Raw genomic sequence first — 26,388 nt, forward strand, 5'->3', positions numbered from 1 at the left:
TCCGACGAAAATGATATAGGATCTGATCCAGGCTAAAAGATGATGTAGGTTCTGTTCCAAGCTAAACATTAAACTAGAGGACAGCATTGTACCGGTCTCTGCAAGTTTATGTAAATCACAAAATGGAAAGATACGTTGCTGAATCGTTATCTAATGTTATAAATATTTGTTCAGTCAGTAGGTCATAAGTGCATATATAGTTATACCTTAAGGAAAATTATATCATTGAAATTTAAGCTTATTTATTGCACTGTATCATATCTTTATATCGGCTTCTTGTTAAAAAATAAAAAAATTTTTAACTTCATTCATCTTGTCGATGCACTCGTTGGAGGATTCATTCCTTCAAATAATTAATTATTTTTCATAAGCTAAAAATTAATATTATGTGATTAACTAATTCTTTTTTCATTATATTATTCTGTTTACCTGGTTATTACATTTATATCATTTCCATAAAACTATAATATTTACATAAAACTATAAATACAATTCTAACATCGGTGCAAATTTTGTTTTAACATGATCAAAAACTAATTTTTGGGATGTACTATAGTCAGAGTCTCGATAACGATAACATTATTATAAACCGAATCAGTTCTTTTGCATGTACATTTCTACAAATGTAACAAGAGGTATCGATAATACAGCTTCTAAGGGTAAATCAAATATTGCAACAGTGAAAACGATTGATTCGTCAGTTTCTCTTTCACCGAACAAATGATTTCAATTGCATCATACTTTGCTGGTTCAGAAGTTGACGTATCAAGCGATTCAATAGAAAAATCGCGGTGCTGTATATCTATCTTCAAAGGACTCGTATTCCACGCACGAAGGGTACGGATGCGCGCGCCATTACGGTGAGCGCGGAATTCGGCGCACGCGATTGGCCGGCGTTTTCGCCTGGCAGGGTCACGTGACCGCGCCGCGTATATACGTTCGGTCGCCGGCAAAGTTCCGCACTCACTCTTTCGAACCTTTGCGACGCGGTTCCATTTTCGAATTGGTGCGTCGAACATCTGATGGTTCGTCGTCGCGGCCAATGCACGATTTCTCCCCGGAAACCGATTCGCGGGAGGAACGGCATATCATCGGTTCCCGCGACGATGGCCCTCGCAGATTAACCCGGAACGATCTGACTCTGAGAAAAAAAACGAAAGGGCGCGCGTAAATGACCGCAACAAGTAAACGAATCGAACCGTACGCTCGATAATGCACCGGGGACTTTAAAAAGAGGTGTTGGCCGAGTTAATTCCTATAGGATAACGTTGTAGAGCCGATGTGTCTCTCGGGGGATATATTATTTTTCGCGCGTAAAGAAAAGCACCGTACTGTGAGCTGCCAGTGACGCGGTAATGGGTCTGACAGACTCGAGTTTCGAAGCACTTTTGACCCTGTGGCGGGTTCACGTCGAGGGAGTTGTGTGGACCGAAGGGGTCCGCGGTCAGTGTCGCGGTGTCTTGCCCAGCCGTAACATCGCCGGTCTGATTCGTTAATTCTTCGGGTCGTGTTCCACGGTAAGTGACAGAACATAACCAGCAAATTACCGTAGAATAACGTTCTTTCGTAACTGACGCATGCCGACCGATTCTCACGTACGACAACCGAACCGGAAGTCGCGAAACTGACAATCCGACACTGGGGGGTTGAATGGTACGCGCTAGTGCTCCTTCTCGAGAATTTCTCGAGAAATTTTATAATTTATTATCTCTTATCTCTCGAGAAATTTTAGAATTGATTATTTCTCATTTCTCGAGAAATTTTAGAATCGATTATTTCTCATTTCTCGAGAAATTTTATAGTCTATTATTTTTCATTTCTCGAGAAATTCCAGTATTTCTCGGGAAATTTAAATCCAGCAAAATTCTTATGAATCTCATTTATTTTATAACATATTTTCGGAAATGAATTTTCAGTTCACTCAAATTGCATGTCACTAATCAATCGCGTACGTATAAGCACATATACAGGCAGCATATCAATGCCTACGTATGCATGTTTGCAATGTGAAAATTTATAATAATTGTTGCGAATGCATGTCGACGTGAGGTAAAGCACACCCCAAAGGACATCGAATCTTCAGCAACTTTTGGATGTTCTGTATACGATGAAGCCAACATACACACAAAATGAAAGAAATTTTTCTACAGATTTTGTTACAAAAAAAAAAAAGAAGTAGATTGCCTGATTCTACATTAGACGCATTATGCTTGTTAAGAAGTCATTTCAAAAGAAGAGCGTAATGTTTCACTTGATAAAAGTTTGGTTTTAAATAAATAAATTTATCGGTTGTATTTAGCGTCTATTTTTTCCTTGTTTTTAAAGTTATGAACATATTGAACAGGAATAAACACTGAGTTAAAGTTTTTTGCCCTTTCGATAAATAAGTATCCCAATATTTTTTTATTTCATTAAAAATTCTCGAGAATTCTCGCATTTTTTAAAAAGAAAGTAATTTTTCTGGCGAAAGATTTATTAATTTTAGCGTTATATGGATTTCTTATGCACCAAACTACCAAATTGTTAAATAAATTCGTCTAACAATAACGATCCATATGTGAACCACAAATGATAAATTGCACGCGTAAAAACAAAGAACGGGAAACAAGAATAGAGAAATTGTTTGTTAAAGAATATTTTCGATGAAGCGAAACGAATAATTTAAACTATATAAATCAATATCGTTCAATAATGATATAGCGAACAATGAACGTATACCTTTGTGGCCATTTGTTCATAAATCATTCTTTTCAAATTTTACAAGGTGAAAAGGGTTTTGCAGCGAGTGTCGAGAGTAGGGACTCTCACTTTTATTCAAAATTGTGAAAGGGGAAAAAAGGATGTCAAAGTAACCTTTGGACGAAATTTTCAATTGGTCCATAGCTTTTCATTCGTTTATGACTTTCAAAGGTCGTTTACCCTGAAAGGCGTAGACAATTATTGATCAGCATGGCTGAATTACGGTTTATTATCTACTTATTACATACTATATCGGTACATTCTATAGTTGTTACATTAATTTTTTCAAGTCTCAGCTTCAATATTTTTTTACTTATAAGAATACGATCATTTATTTGAAACTAATTCTATGCTTCATGTAAAGAACCTTAAGGTATCCTGAATTTGATACAAAATAATAAAAAAACAACTGATAGTAAATTTTAAAAATAAATGCACGAAATAATAAAAAACAATCGATAGTAACTTTTAAAAATAGACGTGCAAAGCACCATACGTATTAAGTCCACAACAATAATAATTCTAAATTGTTAAACAAGTCGATGAAAAATAATTCCGTAACATCTACATATACGCGAGTGTCAGTCCAGTAATAAAAAACCACGATAGTTCAGAGATTGATTACCAAAGAGCCCGTCTTTCTGCACGACGATCCTTATGTTCCTTATGCTCTTTTTCACGGCCGTTTGCGGTCTCAGTTATTGTTACAATTCTCGGGTTTCGTCGTTTACTTTTTTCTAACCTGCATGGTTCATGCGACCTTTGTTAAACACGTGATTCACAGAAAGTGGCAACGATTCATTACCGGTTTTCCGGGAAACGATCAATATACGGATATTAACACGTATATCGACGAAACTCGATGAACAAAATTCATTATTTGTATTGTTTAACCGTTTATGCGGTTGAATTTGAGCAATTCATACATCACAGAACTACAGGAAAGCAGCACGGTAATTATTAGACATGACAATGAACAGGTAAAATACAAAACTGTGAAGACATTAAAAGAATTTAAGAATTATAGAATGGCGACTGTAAGGTGCCACTAAAAATTCCTGTATGATTATTCAAAATATTTTCTACATTATTAAATTTTTATGTATTTAATAAATTACTAAACATTTCAGTAGTCTACGAGTAAATTGCACCATTTCCGTATGTATAGCATGAAAAAATATATGTAGAAAAGAAATATTCTAGGTCGGAAGAAATGTTTCGTTCTAGAGTTAAAATGGCTTCGAGCGCAAAGGGTTAAAAGTAAAAGTTCATTTCTATGCAATTGCTATCTATCACGATTCGCTTAGAAAGTTCGATTTTGCATAAAAATCCACAGTCTAGAATAGCGAAGACTGTTGCTAAAAGAAACGGTAATCAACTTGAGATTCTTCACTTCGTCGATCTTCGTAAGCTCTGTGTGGGTGTGTGCAGTCGGCTGCACTTGGCTCTGCATAGTCGGTGTTCGATCGCGGACACGGCAGCTCATCTAACGATAAATTAATTAATACTGCAATCTTGTTTGCTTCCTCGAACACCTTATCCCCGCCTCGCGTTTCCTCGAATTTGTGTGCGCCTCGAACGCGAAACTTTTCTTCGCGTGGCGCCATTTAAATCCCGAAGAACGCGCAGCAGCCGTTCGTTTTATTCGCGCTTTCCCGAAGAAGGTGCTCCTCTTGATTGCACCTGGTGGCCATTAGCGTCCGGCTACGGCTTTGCTTCTTAGACGGATTTTTTTCTCTGCGCGATTTCTCCTCGGGTTGTTTCTGTTACCAATTTCTCATTTGACGACGGGGCGCGCGAAGACTATGTGCGACAGGTGTGCCATAACACAGATTTGATCAAAGTTGCCTTGGTACCGGGTGAGTGGAGCAGCCAGAACCTAATCTACTCATTAGATCACAAGAGAAAAGTAATTTGATTATCTGCTTGTTTCTTTTTCTTTTACATTCAGTTGAGACCATTTTGACCTAGATTTTTAAACGTCTCACCCAAATTCTAATTTTCTGACAGTCAATTAAAATTAATAGCTACTTATACGAAGTTCTACGAGAACTTCATTCTAGTTCTAGAGAACGATCATTAACACTGATCTCAGAAAAACGGGTTTCAAAATACGCGAGAAATGGTAGTATATAAATTGATTGATAAGTATATAAATTGATGATTTTCTAGTTCGACCAAAATGTCAGACAATTTTCGTCTTTCGTTATTACTAAAAGTTTGATATGCAATAGCTTATTGGTTCGCCTGCTTTATCTGAAGACCTAAGTGCAAAAACCAGGCGAGTCCATTTCTCAGTAAAACCTTATTTATCGAAGTTCCACATATATTACAATACACATATAATACATTACTGATTTTTCAAAGTAAAAATTAAACAATTTTCAAAATCTCGGTTGAACGCTGTCCCTACAACGCAAACTACCATTTACTTTTTGTTGAACTCAACCACGGTAATTTGGTTTTTGATATTATTGTAACATATTCTATGTAATTTGAAGAAAAATAAATTGAGAGATTAGTAAGGAATTTATTACTTCGAAGAAGTGCTATAGGTACTTGTAACTAATAACTAAATAGTTATAGAATCGATAATTATGTTTGTATGTGTTGTAAGCATACGTGAAAGCATAGAATAAATAATTGGCTTCCGAAAGATGAGTTTAGCACCATTTTACAATTCATATAATATGAATTTATACACGAAGCTTCCATAAGTTTATAGATCGAGCCTTTTCGTAAATGAATTTTATCATGTAAGTATAAGTAGAATTTTTGAATTTTGCGGACCGCAAGTAGGATTTGAATTCAGACCGGAAACGCTTCGGACCGCGAAGGATTAAATGAATTATCATGCCATTTCATAGTTCTACACAGTTACCGTGAAAGTCTTGCATCTTGGTCGGTTGTAATATTTTTCATAATTTCTATGCAATTAGCTAGTTTATCGTTGGTCCTTAAAGAACTTTAAAAAACTGTGATAGAATGTATAAGAAATTAAATGAAACAAAAACTGTCGGTTAAATGTACGACAACATAATAAAAAATTAATACAATTTTAGTACGACAAGATGATAGTAAGTCATTTGAAAATTATTGTAAATGTATATGAAAGTATCACTGTGTACAGAATTTATTTTTTGTGCAACGCCTACGTTGTCTAAAACCGTTGTTGTTTATTTCAAACGATAAGTGTACCACGTTTTTTTAAATGACGGTAATTTTGATTTTAATTCTGATTTAATTCGATTTTAATTTGATTATAGTACTTCATGTTATTGAAGTTCGCTTACAACAACTATCGTTTCTAAATTCAACTATGAATTATCTTTTTTTAATTAAATTGAACTATAATCGTCAACTTATTATTTCTTTTCTGTCATTTTTTTCAGTGGTTAAAGATGCATTGTTTTACATCATTCTCGCGTACATTGAAATTCTTTTCATATTTAATCGGAAATGATTATTATTATGTTGTCAAATAATTGCTTTTAATGAACTTGAATGTTACTTGAATTTAGAAAGAAATACTATTGCCGCACTCAAATACGAATTGAAAGAACTGCAATATGGAAATATAGATTTATTACAGCAGTACAAAAATATTGAGTATTCTTTATTGCGCATTTCAAACCTTCGTCGAGATGTCCGAATAATTTAGCATTTCAAACAGGTCGAAAGTCATTAGTTTCTTCCACATCGTTTTACCGTAATCAATCAATTAATTAAAGAAGTTCCACGGTTAGCTTCAGTGTGCCTACAATTCATAGACTTGCGAGTTTGATGAAGACCTTCATTCGTCGAGGAAGCTCTAATCAAATTACGAAAACGGAAATCGAGATATTATCCAACGGAATCCTCTTATCATACCTGCACAATAATTATCACAATTATCATTCAGACGTGCCTTCTGAGAAATACGTGTACGAGACGACTCCGATTGAAAGAGTCCATAAATTTATTTTAATCTGCCTAATTTTAAGTATGTTTAGAACACCGCTGACGTTGATTTCGTTTGAAATGATCAACGTTAGTAAAAGTAAAATTTTGAAATTTCTTTGATAAGTAAGTCTAGTTTCAATAAACGCTAACCCTACAATACATTTTAGATTACGGTCTCATTAATTAAATTACACTGATTTTGTAAGAATCTCTGGGATTGATTTCCGGCATTTAACGTGTGAACAATAACTTTTCTCAAGGTTCGGTCATTTTGCGCATGGTAGGGACACGTATACACGAAATGTCGGTAGGTTTAGTGTTAAAAGAGTCAACAATTACTATAACAAATAACAGAGGAGAAAAAATCTGCAGCCACCGCGCGAGGCGTATCGTGCAGATGAAAATTGATCGATCGATCGACACAAGGCGTAGATCAGGTGAGCCGCGAGGAAAGATGGTGGCCGCAAGCGTTCCTCGTCTTGCACCTGTCCGCGGAGCGTTCCATCGTCGTTTGGCAATAACCGCCGAATATCAATTAATCGGGTCGATCTATAGACAAGCGTGGATCAGTGCGTGTGACAGAAAACCCCTCGTCGAGAGTCAGAGTCCCCTCGAGGTCGGCACCGCGGCCGCCTTTGAAATATAGCGCTGTTTGTCCGCAACCCGTCACAGGGGCACAATGAGCCTCGCTCGGAGCTTAAGCGTTGTCGCTTGAAGGGCTATCGATAACTTGTCGTCGCCAAATTACACACGCGACCGCGCCCGCGTCCACGTCCCAGCTCGCACGCGTCTCGACCCCCTGACCCCGCACCCCCGCCTCATCCGAATCCGCCCCCGCCAATAACCCCCCCTCTCACTCACTCAATTTTTAAAATACAATAATGTCTCCATACGCGAAAGAGATCCGAACCATATTTGTCCCCGTTGCGGGGGCTATGTACCCCTTAATTAGCCCCGAAGGTCGTTTAACGACTGAACCTTTTGATTTTGCATTATTTCTTGATGAAACTCTAAACGATATATTCGTGGCGTTTTCCCGATTAGAATGAGTCCAAATACGAAACAATTTTAAAAATGCAATAACGTCTCTATACGCGAAGGAGATCAAAACCATAATTAACCCCGTTGCGGGGAGTATGTACCCCTTAAACAGCCCCGAAGATTGTTTAACGTCTGAACCTTTTGATTTTGCATTATTTCTTGATGAAACTCTAAATGATATATTCGTCACGTTTTCCCGATTAACCCTTTGCCCTCGAAGCTATTTTAACTCCAAAACGAAACATTTCTTCCGACCTAGAATATTTCCCTTCTATGTATTTTTTTTTCATATTATGCATGTTGAAAATGGTGTGATTTACCCGTACGAAATGTTTAGTAATTTATTAAACACCAGCAAATTTAATAATGTGAAAAATATTTTGAATAATATATGGAATAATGTACAAAGTATTTTGAATACTTACAGTCGCCTTACAGTCGCCGTTCGAGTGCTAAGGATTAAAATGAGTCCAAATGCGAAACAATTTTAAAAATACAATAACGTCACGATACGCGAAAGAGATCCAAACCATATTTGTCTAACTAATAACTAAAGACTATTTGTTTAACGACTGAACCTTTTGATGTTGCATTATTTCTTCATGAAACTCTAAACGATATATTCCTGACGTTTTCCCGATTAGAATGAGTCTAAATACGAAACAATTTTAAAAATACAATAACGTCACCATACGATATATTCGTGACGTTTTCCCGATTAGAATGAGTCCAATTACAAAACAATTTTAACACGTTGAACGCCACGTCAGCCATATGTGGCTGACGGAATTATTTGTGCAGGTTTTTAAATGAATTTTTGCGTTGATATATTCACTGTACTGAACTTAATTAGGATCTGTAACATGCGAGAAAGTTGGAGGATTACTCAGTATCGTACATTTAATTTTTTGCAATTTCATTAAATAACTTACTTTGATTTTATGGAATTTTTGGGGTTTCTAGTTTGGCGTTCAAAGTGTTAAAAATACAATAACGTCACCATACGCGAAAAAGACCCAAACCATATTTGTCCCCGTTGCGGGGATTATGTACCCCTTAAGCAGCCCCAAAGATTGTTTAACAACTAAACCTTTTGATTTTGCATTATTTCTTCATGAAACTCTAATCGATATATTCGTGAGGTTTTCCCGATTAAAATGAGTCCAAATACGAAAGAATTTCGATCACATTTGCTCGTTTATCCGCACGTACGATTAGTTCGGATAAGCGAGGTTCTACGATACTGTGGATTAAACGAGCAAATGTGATCCAAATTGTGTCGTGTTTGGTGTCGTTTCAATCAGAAAAGTTTCACGAATATACTGACAAAAGTTTCATAAGAAAATCATCGAAAAAAAAGAAGGTTTCATTATCGAATTATTATTGTCTCACCGATACGCTGATACCGATATTTCGTTTATTTGGTATTCTTTTCTAGGTTCGTGTTAATCGATCACTTGATCCAAATTGATCACACAATACAGTAGAATTCTCCAGAAGAAGAGACGTAAAACAACCCTAATTTGATCACTGTTCGGGGTGTAGAAGCCCCCGTACACGCGAGCGGGGGCTACCACAGACAATTTTCATTGACAAACCTGTAGCCGACCGCGCGGATCATTAAACCCGAGCATTTCACGCGTGCAGCGTTCGCCGCGAGCCTAACATAATAAATTACAGAGCGCTGCGGAAGCGGCGCGTGTATTACACAACTAATCATCGTCGATCGACGATTTTAATCGCAGCCGGAGTGCGCACTCGAGGAATCTCCGATATGAAACGCGGCAACAGATCGAGATTCATCGAACGGACAGGGGTATCCCGATCAAGTTGACAAGCGTAATGGGTCCTCGTTTCGCGCGAATTTTTCCCTAACCGTCCAGGAGAACGCCTAAAAAATCGCTAATCCCTCGGCCGATCTTGTTCTCATTATATTATCTCTCCCCGCTGGAACGCGGACAAAGATAATCCAACGATTAGGCGGCTGTGGATTTTTGTGCGAAATAATATTTTCAAGCGAGATCTCAAAATTAAATAAAAATCTAGCTTTTCTCGTAATAAGTGTTACATAAAAACGAAAATTTATGCTTTTTTTTTGTACCCAGTCTAGTAGCTAAATATTCTGATAACAAAACTATGTAATTACATTTCCACTTAACACTAGGTTTGCGGAACACTGAAAGTACCATTTTGCATTTTTACTTTATAAAAATAACAAGAACGTGTTGCCCACATTTTTAGCAATATTTTAAAAATAATATATACCCAAAGAAATAAATTTGCTAAATAATTTCTCGTGTATGCATCCTTGGAATCTTAATAATTTCAAATTAAAAATATTAGAACCCGTCATTTTGACGGGTCCCGTAAACCTAGTGTTAAAAGAGGTATGAATAGCATAAATATTTAGTAGATTCCGTCTTCCACGAAATCACAATATTATAAGTGGACAGCGGATTTTAAGCTTTTATGACAAAAATGTGTAGATGAAATATAAAACGCCAGAAAGTTTGAAGGAATTTAATAGCGTCGATATGTCATTAAGAACTTAAATTTGTTTCTTACTAATAACTTCTTATTTGGTTCTAGTAGCTTGTGACTGAAGCAGAACATTTTGATTTTGCACAAAGATCCGTCGAATTACAGTCTGTTCCACAAGAGCGTGGACGCGATATCTGAGTGCAAATAAATCTTTTCTGTAAAAAAGGTTGTACAGGTCGAAAGTACATTTAAAGAACTAATTCGCACTTGCTTGATAATGCGTCCAATCACCGCCATCAGCGATTATTGCTTCACAACGTCTGGGCATACTTTGAACCAGCTTTGCGGCGTATCGGACAGGAAGAGATCTCCATATTTCTCGAATACGGCGAACTAGCGTCTTCAATTTGAAAATACGCTTTCCTCGGAGTTTGTACTTGATGAGAGACCAAACATTTTCGATTGGATTGGCATCGGGGGACCGAGATTGGACATTGTTCCAATCGCGACAAACGTTTTCATGTGCCCACGCGGACCGTTTTTCGACGCGCTTTGTTGAAAGCAACGGCTTCGAAAGTGTACTACGCCGTGCAACTTTATTTTCTTCCAACCGACGTTTAATCGTTACCATGCCTATTTTTATGCCCTTTTTCGCTAACATTGCTCGCGCTTTGCGTAAGGAAAGTGTCGGATTTTTCGAAAAATGCTGCAGAATTGCTTCATCGTCCCTTTTCGTCGTGGCTCGCTTCGAACCTCGATCAGGGGGATCGTCGACGCAATTTGTCTCTTTGTAACGTTGCACCCACTTATTTACAAATTCGCGAGACTCGTGCAGATATTTTGCTGCATTTCCAACACTCATTTTTGGCCGTTTCGGGTGCCGGCACAAGAATACTGCTTCGAATCGTTTAGCGTATACGGCACTCGTCTCGAAATGACTTGAACTTAGTGACAGAAATGATACTAAGAGAATTGGAGCTATTGCGTATTAGAGGAGACATTGTATGTTTGGACTGGTACAATCTTTGCTGTATTGTGGAACAGACTGTATATAAGAGAAGGGGTTGAGAGATTGAGAATTCGTTCTATAACGATTGTCATCGTCATCTGGAGTGACACGACTGCCCAGGGTAAAGTTGAATGGTTAAAAATGAGGTGATCCGTTGTTTTGTAGGAAGACGCACGATGATGTCAACGAGGGCGGTGAAGAATCCTCCGAAACTCGACGACTCCGTCGACGGCAGAGAAACCTGGTCCGGCAAGGTCGACTTTCTTTTATCCGTCATCGGGTTTGCCGTTGATCTGGCCAATGTCTGGAGATTCCCTTACCTATGTTACAAAAACGGTGGCGGTAAGTGAATTCAATGATTATTCATGCGCTCCGTTCAATATGGACCTCACAGCACTGTTCGTAAAGGATCCTAGACTGCAAACTGTCATGCGCAGTTCCTTTGTAAAGATCAAGTCATTCATATTTTTGGTTAACGCTTTGACTACCAGAATGATCATATGAGGCTTCGGCATTATGGGAATAAATTATTTGGAAAATAATCGTTAAGGTAATATATATTGTACTATTTGCCTACATGTCATTTGAAATAAGTTACTATATAGTTCGTGAATTTTCAGTGAAATTCAAATCATTTTTTGTTTCATCTTTCATTTGATCAAATAATTCGCATTCCACAAAATTCTATTCATGTATGTGCACTAAAGAACAATGTGAAAACCGAATGCAGCTAAACGTAAGTCCTAAAATCTAAAAAAGTTAGCATATCCAAATTTAATAATTAACTTAATTACTTGAATAATCTGTTTGTGAGGTGAAATGATTTATTATTTTATGCGAACAGTGTAATTGAAATAAGATATTATTTCAAAATAATCTATTTGATTTGAATGCCAGATGAAAATAAATTTTTTTCGTTACTTAAAGTTGGCAGTTTAATTACAACAATTAAATGCAATGTCTATCAATATTTTTTCAATCTTTCTAAAATTTGCGAACACGCACGCAGTGTTAATATCAACTAACGTAAATATTCTAGCAATGTGAATCTGCTAATGTCCATGTAAATATAATAGACAATAACGTACACTCTTTAAAACATGTGGGGCACTGTGTAACAGGAAATTAAAGCGTAGCTAGTCAACGCCGTCGTTCATCAAGAATGAGACTAGTTGCTTCCTACGCGTATGCCAATCATGAAACTTAAGACGTCTTGCTCACTCACACGCTATCATTAGTTTCCAAATGGCTACGGATTTCGTAATAGAACCGTATGCTCTGAACCGTGCCACTCGTTAATTTATTTTTCAGGAAATTAACACGTTCACAGGCTTATGACCCATGCGTGGAATACAAATGTGCATTTATGGCACGTGCAAATATATGAAATGCAAGAAGACATCGTTCATTTGTAAGAAAAGTGACACGACTCAACAATTTTTTTAACTATTTTTATTGGTTCACTAGCTTCGCAGTCACTCTAACTTTTCACATTGAAAACGTCACAACTCTAACTCAACCTTTTAACAATTATTCGCCGGAAAAAACGACATACCTCAAAATATATTTATAGAAAAAATTTATAATAATAAATATACAAATTGTGGTGTGCTTCATAACTAGACTGCGGATCTTTACGCAAAATAAACATTTTCTACCTGAATTGCAACAGGCTGAAGTGAAATAGCAATTTAATTTCTTTCTTAATATGTTTAATAGGTTGAAAATAATGTGACAACATTTTAAAATTTTTCCAATGTTTTTACTGTTTTAAAATACGCCTACCCATTTTTGTCATAAATGCATAAAATCCGCATAACTCACGTACAATATCGTGTAACTCATGACAATTAACTCAGTATCTAAATAAGAACAAATTATTTCACATTTCTAAGTTGGTTATATACGATAAAAAAAAAATTGGCAATTTTACGTAATTTTCAAATGGCGCTCCTGTAAAATTTCCTTTTTCTGACTTATGTCACTTTTCTTATGAAAGAACGACAGGTACACACATTATTAAAATATACTAACATTTTCAATCTAGCTTCATTTAATTTTTAGAAAATAAACTACGAAAATGAAAAATTACATAATAATCTACGGTCAAGTAATTAGAGACACGATTCAGATTAACCTGTTTAAGCGAAGGCTGCTTATTCTTGCTTTTAAAAAAAGCCATTCCACTATACTTAATTTCGGAATCATGTCCTGCGGACGTTTTAAAAATTTGTAGACCAGAATCTCTCTCATCTGGATGTAATCATATTTTAATAAAAAAACCTGGAAATTAAATGAAAAATCAACTTAATTTAAAACGGGTAACTCTCTTTTTAAATTAGCCTTTGGATAATACTAATTTTTATTTTATTATAGGCCACTATTTAGGGCACAAATTTAGTGTTAATTTGTGAGGCAACAGCACCATTTGTTTCATTCGCGAATTTCACATTTCGGTATTTATAAACTAAATGATGATGTTCGGAGCTGGTTTTCGAGCTTCTCCGTCATTTTATCGATTTCTCTTACAATTAGCAGCCTCTTATGGCAAGCAGGGATTGCAGAAGTATCCTTAGCCACTCCCACATGGGACTGTTGTCGTTATTATTATCTTCGCAACCATCACTATTATTATCATTGTTATCCTTATGTTATCATCATCGCAATCAACTTGACAATGTTACGTATATTTTTCCGGCAATCAAAAACTGTGGCATTAACACAAAGATTATTCATAAATATTTCCTACAATTACTAGGTTATTAATACTGGTTAAATTGAATTAAATTTTTAAATAAATTAGACATATTTCAATCTTAGTATAATCTCAATGAAATTGTTATTTTCAAGTCGGTATTTATAATTGCAAAAAAATTAAGATTAGACTGCGTCGAAATTCAAGGGAAATGGAAAGTCTTTCACCTTAAATTTCGATTTGTTCAATTTCTCCGATTAGGTTCGACGTTCCGGTAAATTCGCGGTGTTCGGACGAAATTAAACAATCTGGCTCGAATTTTGCAATATTCGCTCGTACATAAACCCGGGGTGGTACTTTTCGAGCCGAGCATCATTTTTATTCCAATATCCTCCGACTTCGTCCCATGCTGATGCTTCGTAACATTGTCAAGCGTTATTTCGCTGCTGGAACGGGGAGAGGATGCGTCAAGTAATGCACTCCTGCAGCCAAGTAATACCGCGTTAACCGGTCGGCTAATTGGCATTTACCTCGTGGAAAATGACCCCGAGATTTAGATTTCACTTCAGGCTTCTTATCTGCGAAAGCGTCCGCGGGTCTTGAAATTGGCCCGAATTAAAGCGAAAGTGTAATTTAAGAGTCCACGTACCGTCTCGGAAAATTACACCGTTCCGATGGATTTCATCTCCAACAAATTGTCATTTACATTAAATTCTGCCGTTTTTCAAACGTCCGCGGAGACCTCGCTGCTCGGACATGGTTGAATGATGTTGTGTTTGCAGTTTTTAGTGGTAAAAATATTGATAAAAGAGCCTCTACTAAGGAGTCTACAGATTGTTAATCAAAATAAAGAGTTGTTTGGACTAATTGCAGAATATAGGATCTGCACACACTTCTTTTCTTAATAATTCTAAGGGTTGAAATTCTTTAAACGTCTTCAATGTCATGACGTACTCATTTTGACGTCTTTTCAAATTTTATTCTTGTATTGGAATATCGTATGCGTGAATGATGTTGTGTTTGCAGTTTTTAGTGGTAAAAATATTGAGCCTCTTCTAAGGAGTCCAAAGATTGTTAGTCAAAATAAAAGTTGTCTGGACTAATTGCAGAATATAGGATCTGCACACACTTCTTTTCTTAATAATTCTAAGGGGTGAAATTCTTTAAACGTCTTCAATGTCATGACGTACTCATTTTGACGACTTTCCAAATTTTATTCTTGTATTGGAATATCGTATGCGTGAATGATGTTGTGTTTGCAGTGTTTAGTGGTAAAAATATTGATAAAAGAGCCTCTTCTAAGAAGTCCAAAGATTGTTAATCAAAATAAAAGTTGTCTGGACTAATTGCAGAATATAGGATCTGCACACACTTCTTTTCTTAATAATTCCAAGGGGTGAAATTCTTTAAACGTCTTCAATGTCATGACGTACTCATTTTGACGTCTTTCCAAATTTTATTCTTGTATTGGAATATCGTATGCGTGAATGATGTTGTGTTTGCAGTGTTTAGTGGTAAAAATATTGATAAAAGAGCCTCTTCTAAGGAGTCCAAAGATTCTTAGTCAAAATAAAAGTTGTCTGGACTAATTGCAGAATATAGGATCTGCACACACTTCTTTTCTCAATAATTCTAAGGGGTGAAATTCTTTAAACGTCTTCAATGTCATGACGTATTCATTTTGACGTCTTTCCAAATTTTATTCTTGTATTGGAATATCGTATGCGTGAATGATGTTGTGTTTGCAGTGTTTAGTGGTAAAAATATTGATAAAAGAGCCTCTTCTAAGAAGTCCAAAGATTGTTAATCAAAATAAAAGTTGTCTGGACTAATTGCAGAATATAGGATCTGCACACACTTCTTTTCTTAATAATTCTAAGGGGTGAAATTCTTTAAACGTCTTCAATGTCATGACGTACTCATTTTGACGACTTTCCAAATTTTATTCTTGTATTGGAATAACGTATGCGTGAATGAGGTTGTGTTTGCAGTTTTTAGTGGTAAAAATATTGAGCCTCTTCTAAGGAGTCCAAAGATTGTTAGTCAAAATAAAAGTTGTCTGGACTAATTGCAGAATATAGGATCTGCACGCACTTCTTTTCTTAATAATTGTAAGGGGTGAAATTCTTTAAACGTCTACAATGTCATTACATACTTATTTTGACGTCTTTTCAAATTTTATTCTAGTATTGGAATAACGTATGCGTGAATGATGTTGTGTTTGCAGTGTTTAGTGGTAAAAATATTGATAAAAGAGCCTCTTCTAAGGAGTCCAAAGATTGTTAATCAAAATAAAAGTTGTCTGGACTAATTGCAGAATATAGGATCTGCACACACTTCTTTTCTTAATAATTCTAAGGGTTGAAATTCTTTAAACGTCTTCAATGTCATGACGTACTCATTTTGACGTCTTTTCAAATTTTATTCTAGTATTGGAGTAACGTATGCGTGAATGATGTTGTGTTTGCAGTGTTTAGTGGTAAAAATATTGATAAAAGAGCCTCTTCTAAGAAGTCCAAAGATTGTTAATCAAAATAAAAGTTGTCTGGACTAATTGCAGAATATAGGATCTGCACACACTTCTTTTCTTAATAATTCTAAGGGGTGAAATTCTTTAAACGTCTTCAATGTCATGACGTACTCATTTTGACGACTTTCCAAATTTTATTCTTGTATTGGAATAACGTATGCGTGAATGATGTTGTGTTTGCAGTGTTTAGTGGTAAAAATATTGATAAAAGAGCCTCTTCTAAGAAGTCCAAAGATTGTTAATCAAAATAAAAGTTGTCTGGACTAATTGCAGAATATAGGATCTGCACACACTTCTTTTCTTAATAATTCCAAGGGGTGAAATTCTTTAAATGTCTTCAATGTCATGACGTACATATTTTCACGTTTTTTCAAATTTTATTCTTGTATTGGAATAACGTATGCGTGAATGATGTTGTGTTTGCAGTGTTTAGTGGTAAAAATATTGATAAAAGAGCCTCTTATAAGGAGTCCAAAGATTCTTAGTCAAAATAAAAGTTGTCTGGACTAATTGCAGAATATAGGATCTGCACACACTTCTTTTCTCAATAATTCTAAGGGTTGAAATTCTTTAAACGTCTTCAATGTCATGACGTACATATTTTCACGTTTTTTCAAATTTTATTCTTGTATTGGAATAACGTATGCGTGAAAATAAATAATTTACAGGTTGACGCGATTATTTCGCTTTCGATGGTTCGTATAATATACAAAATGTTAAAAATAGGCGAACCTTGCTTCCGAAAAATGATAGACTAATTTACGCGGAAATGGATGGGCATGTTCAAGATAATTGTGGGTGATATTGAGGATGCATATCGATCGTCCCAGTGCTCCACGAAAGATAGTGGAAGTTGTGTTTGGAAAAAGGTTGCGAGAAGTTTGAAGGTACGCGCCGTCGATTATCGCAAAGAAAATTCGTAAATTTGGATTTGCCGGGGTTCGATTTCGGTTCGGCCGTCTCGCGTAACTCGACTCGCTTGTACAAACCTTGAAATAACAATTGGAGGAAGCAGCCGCGGCGCAACTGCTTGGAAGACTGGCGCATCGTCGTCGACGATGCTATTAGCTGTTCTATCGAGTCTCCCGTAGGAATACGATTAGAGCCGGCTATCAGCGATACAGGGGCTCCTCAAAAGCGGCGGCTAACTCAATTGAGAGGAGAGTAGGGCGCGCCATTAGTACCGGCAAGATCGGTCGCTAATTTCCAATTACCTTAATTAATTATAATTTCCCATTCGGGCTGGCCTTTGATCATGGACGCTCGCGACGCCTTTACCTGCTGCATGCCACCGTACGCGATCCATTATGTTGCGTGATTTCGCCGAACGTTTCGCGCTTCTTCGTTGCGGGAAATTAGGATATCTTCGACACCACGCGATACGGCATCAGTCCTCTCCTAGATCGGCCGAGCCTCCTTAATCTGGACGGAAGAAACTCGAATGGAGTAACTGATCCAAACCGATCCACGAGACCGAAGAATACTCGTTGTTAACACGTATGCTGCGAACATTGTCAGACACACATGAGACGTTGAAAATCTTATAATTTATTTGACTCCCCGAAACGCTTTTTTAATACCTAAATATGCGCAGTGTATGAATTTTTTTATTGAATGTACATTGAATCCGATGCGCAGTGACTAGGAAACGTGTAAACACGTGATAATACAACCTATTTTTCAACTGAATGATAAAGATTAGGTACTGATAATTATATGGTGAATGTGATAAATATAACATATCAGTTTATGTTAGATAATATTAACAATATATGTATAATATTTTACAAAAATAAGGATTTGAAGCAATGTTTACAGTTTTGTACGTATCATCAGAAATGGTTAGGATAGTAAACAAATGCTAGGGAAATGGAATTGTCAACAAACACTGTGTTTACACAGTTTCTCTCCTATTTGAAAGTTAGTTGACACGCGTAAGCCGAGATGATTATTTTGTACACTTGGCTGTTTAAAGTTAATAGTGCACGGTATAATATCTAGAGACTCGGTGACTTCTGGTAAATTGTTTTATTATTTCGTAAAGGAGTAGCGTTTTTCAAATCGTTTGATTTAATTTTGAGAAATTTCTTCCTTCCTTTAACAATTTTAGTAGGCTCAGATTAATAGATTGACGGTCTGAAATTCTCTTGAAATTCCATCTACCACTTTAAATTGCACCTGCTCAGTTTTATCAGTCTACTCATTAACATCTACTTAATATATATAACATATCTACTTGTTAACACCTCTCACCTGTCGAAACTCGCTCTCTGTGAAATGCGGTCACCATTGCCAGCTACAACCCACTGAGAATCACTATAACTCATTATAAAAAGCTAGCGTCCGATAAGGGTTAGTCACTTGTCGTACGATTTTCCTCGTGGTTACAATAATTGGAATAATTCCACAGACAAGGCAACCATATTGATATTTATTATATGCTTATATTTAATAATTTGACATGGTAGGGAACAAAATCTATATTTATTATTTGCCTATTTTTACTTTAATTACAAAGGAATAGATTGTTGTTGCGTCTTGAGGGAAAGGCATAACATTCATATTTAGTAGATTTTGTTTCATCGCGAGTTCGACTCGTTATGCATACACGGCGAGGGATCAACTTTTTCATGAATTTTTGGAAGTGCAAAAAATTGATGTTTCGTTTGATTGAAATCTTATAAGATAATTCTATAAATACTTTCTCGGGGTGAGAAATCGCGAGGAAATTGGCGAGCCGCTAGAAGGAACAGATGGATTGTGGAATTCAACGTCTCGAACACAAAGGAGGTGTTTGAAGCTTAGCATTGTCGCATGCTCAAAGGACTAAAATTGAGCGGAAATGTTGTTTGAAACCGGACGTTTGCACCCGACGCTAACAGGAAATACATCCGCGCGGAGGTCGTACGGATAAATTATAATGCGATTACAGTCAAACCTGTTTTTGTGCGGTCCTTTCCTATGCGATTTTTTTTTTTTTTTGGTGCGATTTGTTTTGTGCGATTTTCCTTTATGTGAATGCCAACGGTGTTGGCATTCTAACACTAATGTTCTCGAGTAGTATTGAATTGAGTGCATTTTGAAAATTTCTCCATGTTTAAGATGAGAAATAAAATTTTTTAAAAATGTTGCCACGTGCAATTTAATTATTCATTTTGTTTGGGAAGCACTTTCTCGCTATTTCGTAAATCTTTCACATATTTTCTAAGTGAGACTTTTTTTATGCGGTCCCTCTCCACCGCGCAAAAAAATTTTCTTTAATATGTTGTAAAAAATTATTTGTTACAGCTATTTATGAAGTTTCTGAATATTGTTTTTGTGCGGTTTCAAAAGTAAAGTTGAAAATAATAAATGAAAAACCACTGTTTATATGAAATTGAACAAGAAGCGATATCATCTTAAAGTTATTTTTCCAAAATTATTGCTCTCAAGAAAACACTGTACGTCCGGAGGTTTCACAGTGCGGATTATTATACAAGTCTGCGTTTTACGCGTCAAGTGGATCTTACGTGATTAGGGAAAATGATTGTACAATGAGATCTTAACTGGTAAATTTAATGTTCCGGGACGAATTGAATATTTGAAAGAATATTCTCAGTAGAGGTAATTATCACTTGTCATACGAGTGCCGAGGAAAACCGTTTTCCTAGCGTTTTATTTGATCAAAATAATTATTCCTTGTTTCCCTGGTGTCAAGGTTAAGCAATTTGTTTCGCCCGAGTAAATCGACGAAAATGAGAAACATAAAGATACGCTTTCATTAAATTCGTTCATTATTGGGAGAAAAAGGTAATCAAGTTAATCATGAGCTATAAGAAGAAGGGAATATTCTTTCTTAATGCGATTACGTCTCCGTGGTTACGAGGGAGAGGTTACGGACAAGCAAAAAGAATGTGCAGTACATTTCATTCGATCAATCACGATCCACGATCTCTTTTTGATTTGATCGTTCTGTTATCTACAGAATTGATTAACCCCTCGACGACTTACGCGTGTTAAACAATGTGATTCGACGAATTTAATACTTGTCACTGTCAACTAACTTATTTACTTTTCATCCAAAACCATGACCCATTTATAGCATTCGCGTTGTGGACGTATTAAATTAGCTTACATAACATTGCTGTCAATCATTTGCCAATCGACTCTCCGTCATCCCTATTAGAACGAAATCGATATTCCCAAGAGATTTTTTTACAGCTCGTCGAAGGCAAAATATGTGCAAAGCGACGTCAATAGTGGTTAACAATTTACACGTTGGTAAAATACCAGTCGTATGAAAAATGAAAACTTTTATGACGCGGTACAATCATTTAACCCTCTTGTTGCTAACTGAAAAATTCAAGTCGAAGAGGAATCCACAAATTGGGATAAAATATCGATTCTAATGTTATTATAAATCTTCTCGCAAGTGCAACTGACCGATATTGTTGTTCCACGCTGAAACGGTTAAAAAATGCGGACAGCAACTGTACAAAACATATGGAACCGCATAAAATCTTTCTGAAATCTGTCAATTTTCCAATTTTTCTGACTTGGATTTTCGACGCTTCAGGTGTCGGTTTATCCGTTGTCGGAAAAATTGTTGCTGAAAAATTCTCGGCGTTCATGGATCGCCCGGATCGTTTTGCAGATCGGTGCCATCTGAATCGCCATTTTCGCTTCGCCTTGCCATATTTTCGAAAGTTCACTATCGAATTACGCACCTAAAAGCATATCGCTACAGCACCCCGCTGCTCTGAATATCCTGCAATTCAGTTATGCAGCTAACACGCTGATGCGAGTGGCTCGCTCGTCACTCTTTTTCCCCGTGATGTTCGCCGCCGTCCTCTTGACAAGCGGCAGGTGTCATCAAAGACCATAAGAATGCGAACATTTTCGCGCTACTCGCGGGCAAACCGTTCGCATTCGATTCTGTCCGATTTAATCAAACTCGTTAACATTAAATCGATCCGTTTAAACCTGTCGTACGGGACAGTTCGTTAACAAAAGTTTACCCGACTCGCTCAAGCTTCATTGTACTGGCGGTGTCAAGTAGAATGAATTTCATGAACTTGTTTTTCTGACGATTTTTGAACGTTTTTAATACGTCGGTGATGCACGAATGCCCATAAAAGGCACACGAGGTTGAAACAAGAGGAGCCATTTTCTTTCAGTGTTGAAACAAAAACGAAGCTTTATACCGGTTAGCAAATTCAACATTACAGAAAGGTACAGTGATTTCTCTATATATTAGGGGGACCCGTAAGTAATCAATTATTTTGAAATCTAGAACAAACTTTGTAGTAAATTCAAGCTTTTATTTCTTAATTTAATCTCCATCATTATCAAGAACAGTTCGCCATGTTTTCTGCAAATTTTCAATCCCCCTCTTATAGAAATCCGTTGTAATAATAATAATAATATTGCTTTATTCAGCCTTACAGCCAAGAATTGGCTCTCTCTCTCTCTCTCTCTCTCTCTCTCTCTCTCCCCCTCTCTCCCTCTCTCTCTGACTCACTCATCCCTACCCCGACCACTCTACCTATATTCTGCCTATTATATGCAACGTTGTATTTATTATGAAATATAGGAATTGGAGTTTCAGTTTTTCTAACTAAATAATGCGAACATTATATTGCTAGGCTGCCAACTGAAATATGAATGAATTTATGTTTACAGGAGCCTTTTTGGTTCCATACTGCATAATGCTGGTGGTAGGAGGGATTCCTCTCTTTTATATGGAGCTTGCCCTCGGTCAGTTCAATAGAAAGGGAGCGATCACCTGCTGGGGTCGTATAGTGCCACTTTTGAAGGGTAAGTCAATTTACACATTCCAGTCTTTTGCTTCATGGCATCTGAAGTCAGTATTTGAATGATTCTGCTTTAGTATATAATACAGGCAATTTGTCTGTCTTTTCCAGCAGTAACGTCCCCTTATTACTTCTCCCTAAGCTTGATGGTTTAACTGCATTTGAAAATTTTCGATTCACTACTTCCTTAATTACCTATCTAATATAATATTGTCTGAAAAGAGCTTTAGAAAATATTGCCGACAAAGTTAATTGAGTGACATAGGGTCACTGCAATAAGTAAAATTTTAAACAATTGTAGTACTCCAGGAATCAACCACTAATCTGAACGCTGTGTGATATTATATTAAAAATGGTCTGCGATTTTGCGAGTTGAAGGAGATGTGATATAATGGGATTGTAACCCCGAGGGGAACAATAAATGAATACATACATATTAAAAATGATATTCATGTAATTACTGGAAATTTTGTGTATATTTTTTCAAACTCTTAGAAGACCAAATTCTGTCGAAAGAATTTGTTTACCCTGTTTTTGTATCTAACCTGTTTGACCTGTCTGTTTAGTCTGACCTGCGTAGTATAATCTGACCCTTCATCGGCCAGTACAGTGAATTCCCGTTGTAAGTCAGTGCAAGCTTCGCGGTTGAAAGTCATTGGAACTACCCACACCACCGCGTGGTATACCTTGTGAGGGGGTAAAGTAAATATCATCGGAATTATATCAAATTTGGAATCATTTTCATTAGAAAAAGTCCCATAAAAATAACGTTCAGCGCAACTTTCGGCGAGAACCTCAGATTTCGTCTAAATGTCTCTCGCCAGGTCCGCGCAACTGACTTATATCGGGAATTCGCGGTATCAGGTCGCGAGATATCTCGTCCGGAGACACGAAGGGGTTAATATACACGTTTTCTTATATTTAAAAACTGTACAAATACCACAAATGCATAAATATCCGCGGCCCAGTAAGAAGGTAACTTCGTCGAGCTTTGAGCACGGTGTCCGGAAGAAAGGCCAGGAGCAATTCGCGCGAAATAATGTTCGCCAATTGGCATAAGAGCGTGGGGATTCTTACTTTTCTCTCGGTGGAATTTTTCTAAAACCGTTCCGTAGCACTCGCGGCCCGACACCTCTTACTATGAAGAACGGAGCATTAGGCACATCCGGTATACTTTCTTTTATTGCACTGGTACGGTGCACAGGGCGGTGCTTTACGTAACGCGTATAAATCGGCGGGGGTTGGACGACCACTCGAGAAGAACCTCCATTTCCGTCGATTTCCTGGCTCATCCGCGACGATTCCGATGATCGATGTAAGCACAGGATTCCTCTATCGACTCTTGTCTCTCGCGTGCTTTTTCCTTTTGATCCGCATCGATGAACTACGTAATTGATTCGTCCTTCCCGGCGAGCCTCCCCACGGAATAATGGAATATTCTCCGGCTCGAGGATTCACTATAAGACACGTCCCCCAGAGATTTTTAATCCTTTCCGAGATGAACGTTCCCCGTGCGGAGAACGAAATCCTTCATTTTATGCATGACATAACTATTTACGATAGTGTCTCGCTATACGCGAAAGAGATGCGCGTCCCAGATGGTGCGGGTATAGTTATAGCGGTCGGACGATACTAATCCAATGACTGTATTTTATTGTTTCTTTTTCTTTTTTTGTGAGATGTTTACCCCGACGTATTTGTGAGATTTTTTTCTGATTGAAATGTCTCCAAGCACGATGCAAATTGGATTGTATTTACTTGTTTGTATAAGTACAGTCAGTCCCATGAGTATTCGTACGCTCTCAACACGTTCGCGGACGTGAGTGCTGTAGCATTCATTTTCACAGTGATGCAAAATGACATGAATGCTGTAGCATTCAAATTTAATTTTGTACAACCTTAAGTTTTTGTAATTAATATACATTTCACAGTAATGACCAACTGTCGTTACTAATGGCAGTTAACTTATTATGATTGTTTATGTCTAATCAGACTTCGGATAGTACAACCAGTTTCAAGAAAAATTGCCTGTCTATTTTTGCAGCTCACTGAAACTTTTACTGTCCGTGAACGTGTTAAAAATCGCATAACTTTGTCAATATTGGACTATACTACTTCAGAATTTCATTATTTTCGCCGGTACTCGGTATTAGTAACGGAAAAAATTTGTCGGTCGCGAATGTGTTAATATATACTCAGAGTAATAGGATAACTAGATGATTTAAATATGATTACCACCATATACGCGGCATTGGACCCAGTAGATAAAAGTCCCATGCCCGTTATACAGTCAGTCCCATAAGTATTCGCACGCTCGTAAAAATCGCATAACTTCGACAATATTGGACTATACTACTTGAATTTTTTTGAGAAGTTAGAACAATTGGATCACTACATAAAGTGAACAAATTTTCTTACAAAAATTGCAATTGGTCGAAAGTGCAGAGAAAATACTAAAAGTTGTATTTTGCAAACTTTTTTATGCGGACTTACATTGAAAATGTAGAAAGTACGATTTGTAGATCTGTATGAATTATACATGTTCTGAGAATTTCATCAAAATCGGTGAACGTTGCAATGAGCTGCAGATGTTCGAAAATCACATAAGGGCGAAATTCCCTGAGAAGGCCAAAATTCTGCGACTTGCGCCCTTAAGTGTTCATCGTTAACACTAGATTTACGGGGCCTGTCAAAATGGCGGATTCTAATATTTTTAAATTGTGAATATTGAGATTGTAAAAATGCATCCATGAGCAATTATTTAACAAATGGCTTATTTAAAAAAATGGCTACAAACTTTGATCGATACATTCATGTTATTTTTATAAAGTAATGTAAAATAAATATTAATGTAAAATAAAATAGTGCTCCGTAAACCTAGTGTTAAACGTTTGTAGCAATGTTGACCGATTTAGATGAAATATTCGGAACATGTACAATTGGTACAAATGTACAAAACGTACTTTTTAAATTTTTCACATAAGCCCGCACAAAAAAGTTGCAAAATACAATTTTTAGTACTTTCTCCGTAATTTCGAGCAATTGCAATTTTAATCAAACATTTTTCTCACGTTATGTGGTGATCCAATTTTTCTGACTTTTCAAAAAACTTCTGGCTGGTAAATAGCGTGAACGACTTTGTATACGACTTCAGTAATGTGTTCGTTGACCAGGAATCGGATACGCAGTGGCACTGATAGCGTTCTACGTCGACTTTTACTACAACGTGATCATCGCGTGGGCGCTGAGGTACTTCTTCGCCTCGTTCTCCGGCATGCTGCCATGGACCACCTGCGACAATCCCTGGAACACGCCGCATTGTCGCGAATTCGATGCAAATATCTCCTACACGTTCGAAGATACGTCTCCCATCGAGCTACTGGAGCCACGGAACGCCGACAATTCATCCATGGTCGAGGAGTATTTGGACATACCCGCCAATCACAACTACAACACCACGTGGTACACTAGCGCTGCGCAAGAATACTTCAAGTAAGCGCGCACATTTATCATCATTTGTATTTTCAACACGTTGACTGCCATGTCACCCATATATGGAATTATTTGTCCAGATTTTAAATTTTCAATTTCTATGTTACTGTATCCATTGTACCAAAGATTAGGATCTGTGAAACACAACAAACTTGGAGGACTACTCGATATCACACATTTAATTTTTTCAATTTTTATTTCATTAAATAACTTACTTTGAGTCTATGGAATTTTCGAGGTTTTTAGTTTGGCAGTCAAAGTGTTAAACAGTGATTAACCCTTTGCATTCGACTGTTCGCTCTCTGTTTGTCATTTAAGATTACTATACTGCAATGCTGTCCCAGAAATGTTGTACCTCCATGAACAGAATGATTCCTGAGATCATTTGAAGTAACTTTTTCCTTTGCGAAAATGTTCTCCGCGGCTTCGTTAAGGAGTTATTAACGAAAAACCGCGGACCAATCAGAGCGCGGCTATAGCAGAGCTTTTGTTGAGCGTGACGTTGGCATTGGCTGAGTCGGAATCCGCCTGTTGTATCCGCGCTCTGATTGGTCTGTGTTTTTCCTTAATAACTCCTGAACGAAGCCGCAGAGAACATTTTCGCAAAGGAAAAAGTTGCTTCGAATGACGTCAGGAATCCCTTCCAAGGAAATACAACATTTTTGGG

At 36.9% G+C, this 26,388-nt stretch overlaps 1 protein-coding gene across 1 annotated transcript in view; it reads left to right on the plus strand.

Annotated features, from left to right (window-relative positions):
- The first annotated feature begins 983 nt into the window (after window positions 1–983).
- The window catches only part of Dat (Sodium-dependent dopamine transporter), a 37,045-nt gene continuing 11,640 nt past the window's right edge, over window positions 984–26,388 (plus strand). Inside the window, exons 1-4 of the mRNA XM_076806352.1 lie at window positions 984–1,517; window positions 11,378–11,554; window positions 22,099–22,233; window positions 25,403–25,721. Coding sequence (XP_076662467.1) covers window positions 11,389–11,554; window positions 22,099–22,233; window positions 25,403–25,721 — 620 coding nt within the window. The 5' untranslated portion in view covers window positions 984–1,517; window positions 11,378–11,388. The remainder of the gene's footprint in view (window positions 1,518–11,377; window positions 11,555–22,098; window positions 22,234–25,402; window positions 25,722–26,388) is intronic.

The sequence above is a fragment of the Halictus rubicundus genome, chromosome 2 (genome assembly GCF_050948215.1).
Source record: "Halictus rubicundus isolate RS-2024b chromosome 2, iyHalRubi1_principal, whole genome shotgun sequence".
NCBI classification, from domain to species: Eukaryota; Metazoa; Arthropoda; class Insecta; order Hymenoptera; family Halictidae; genus Halictus; species Halictus rubicundus.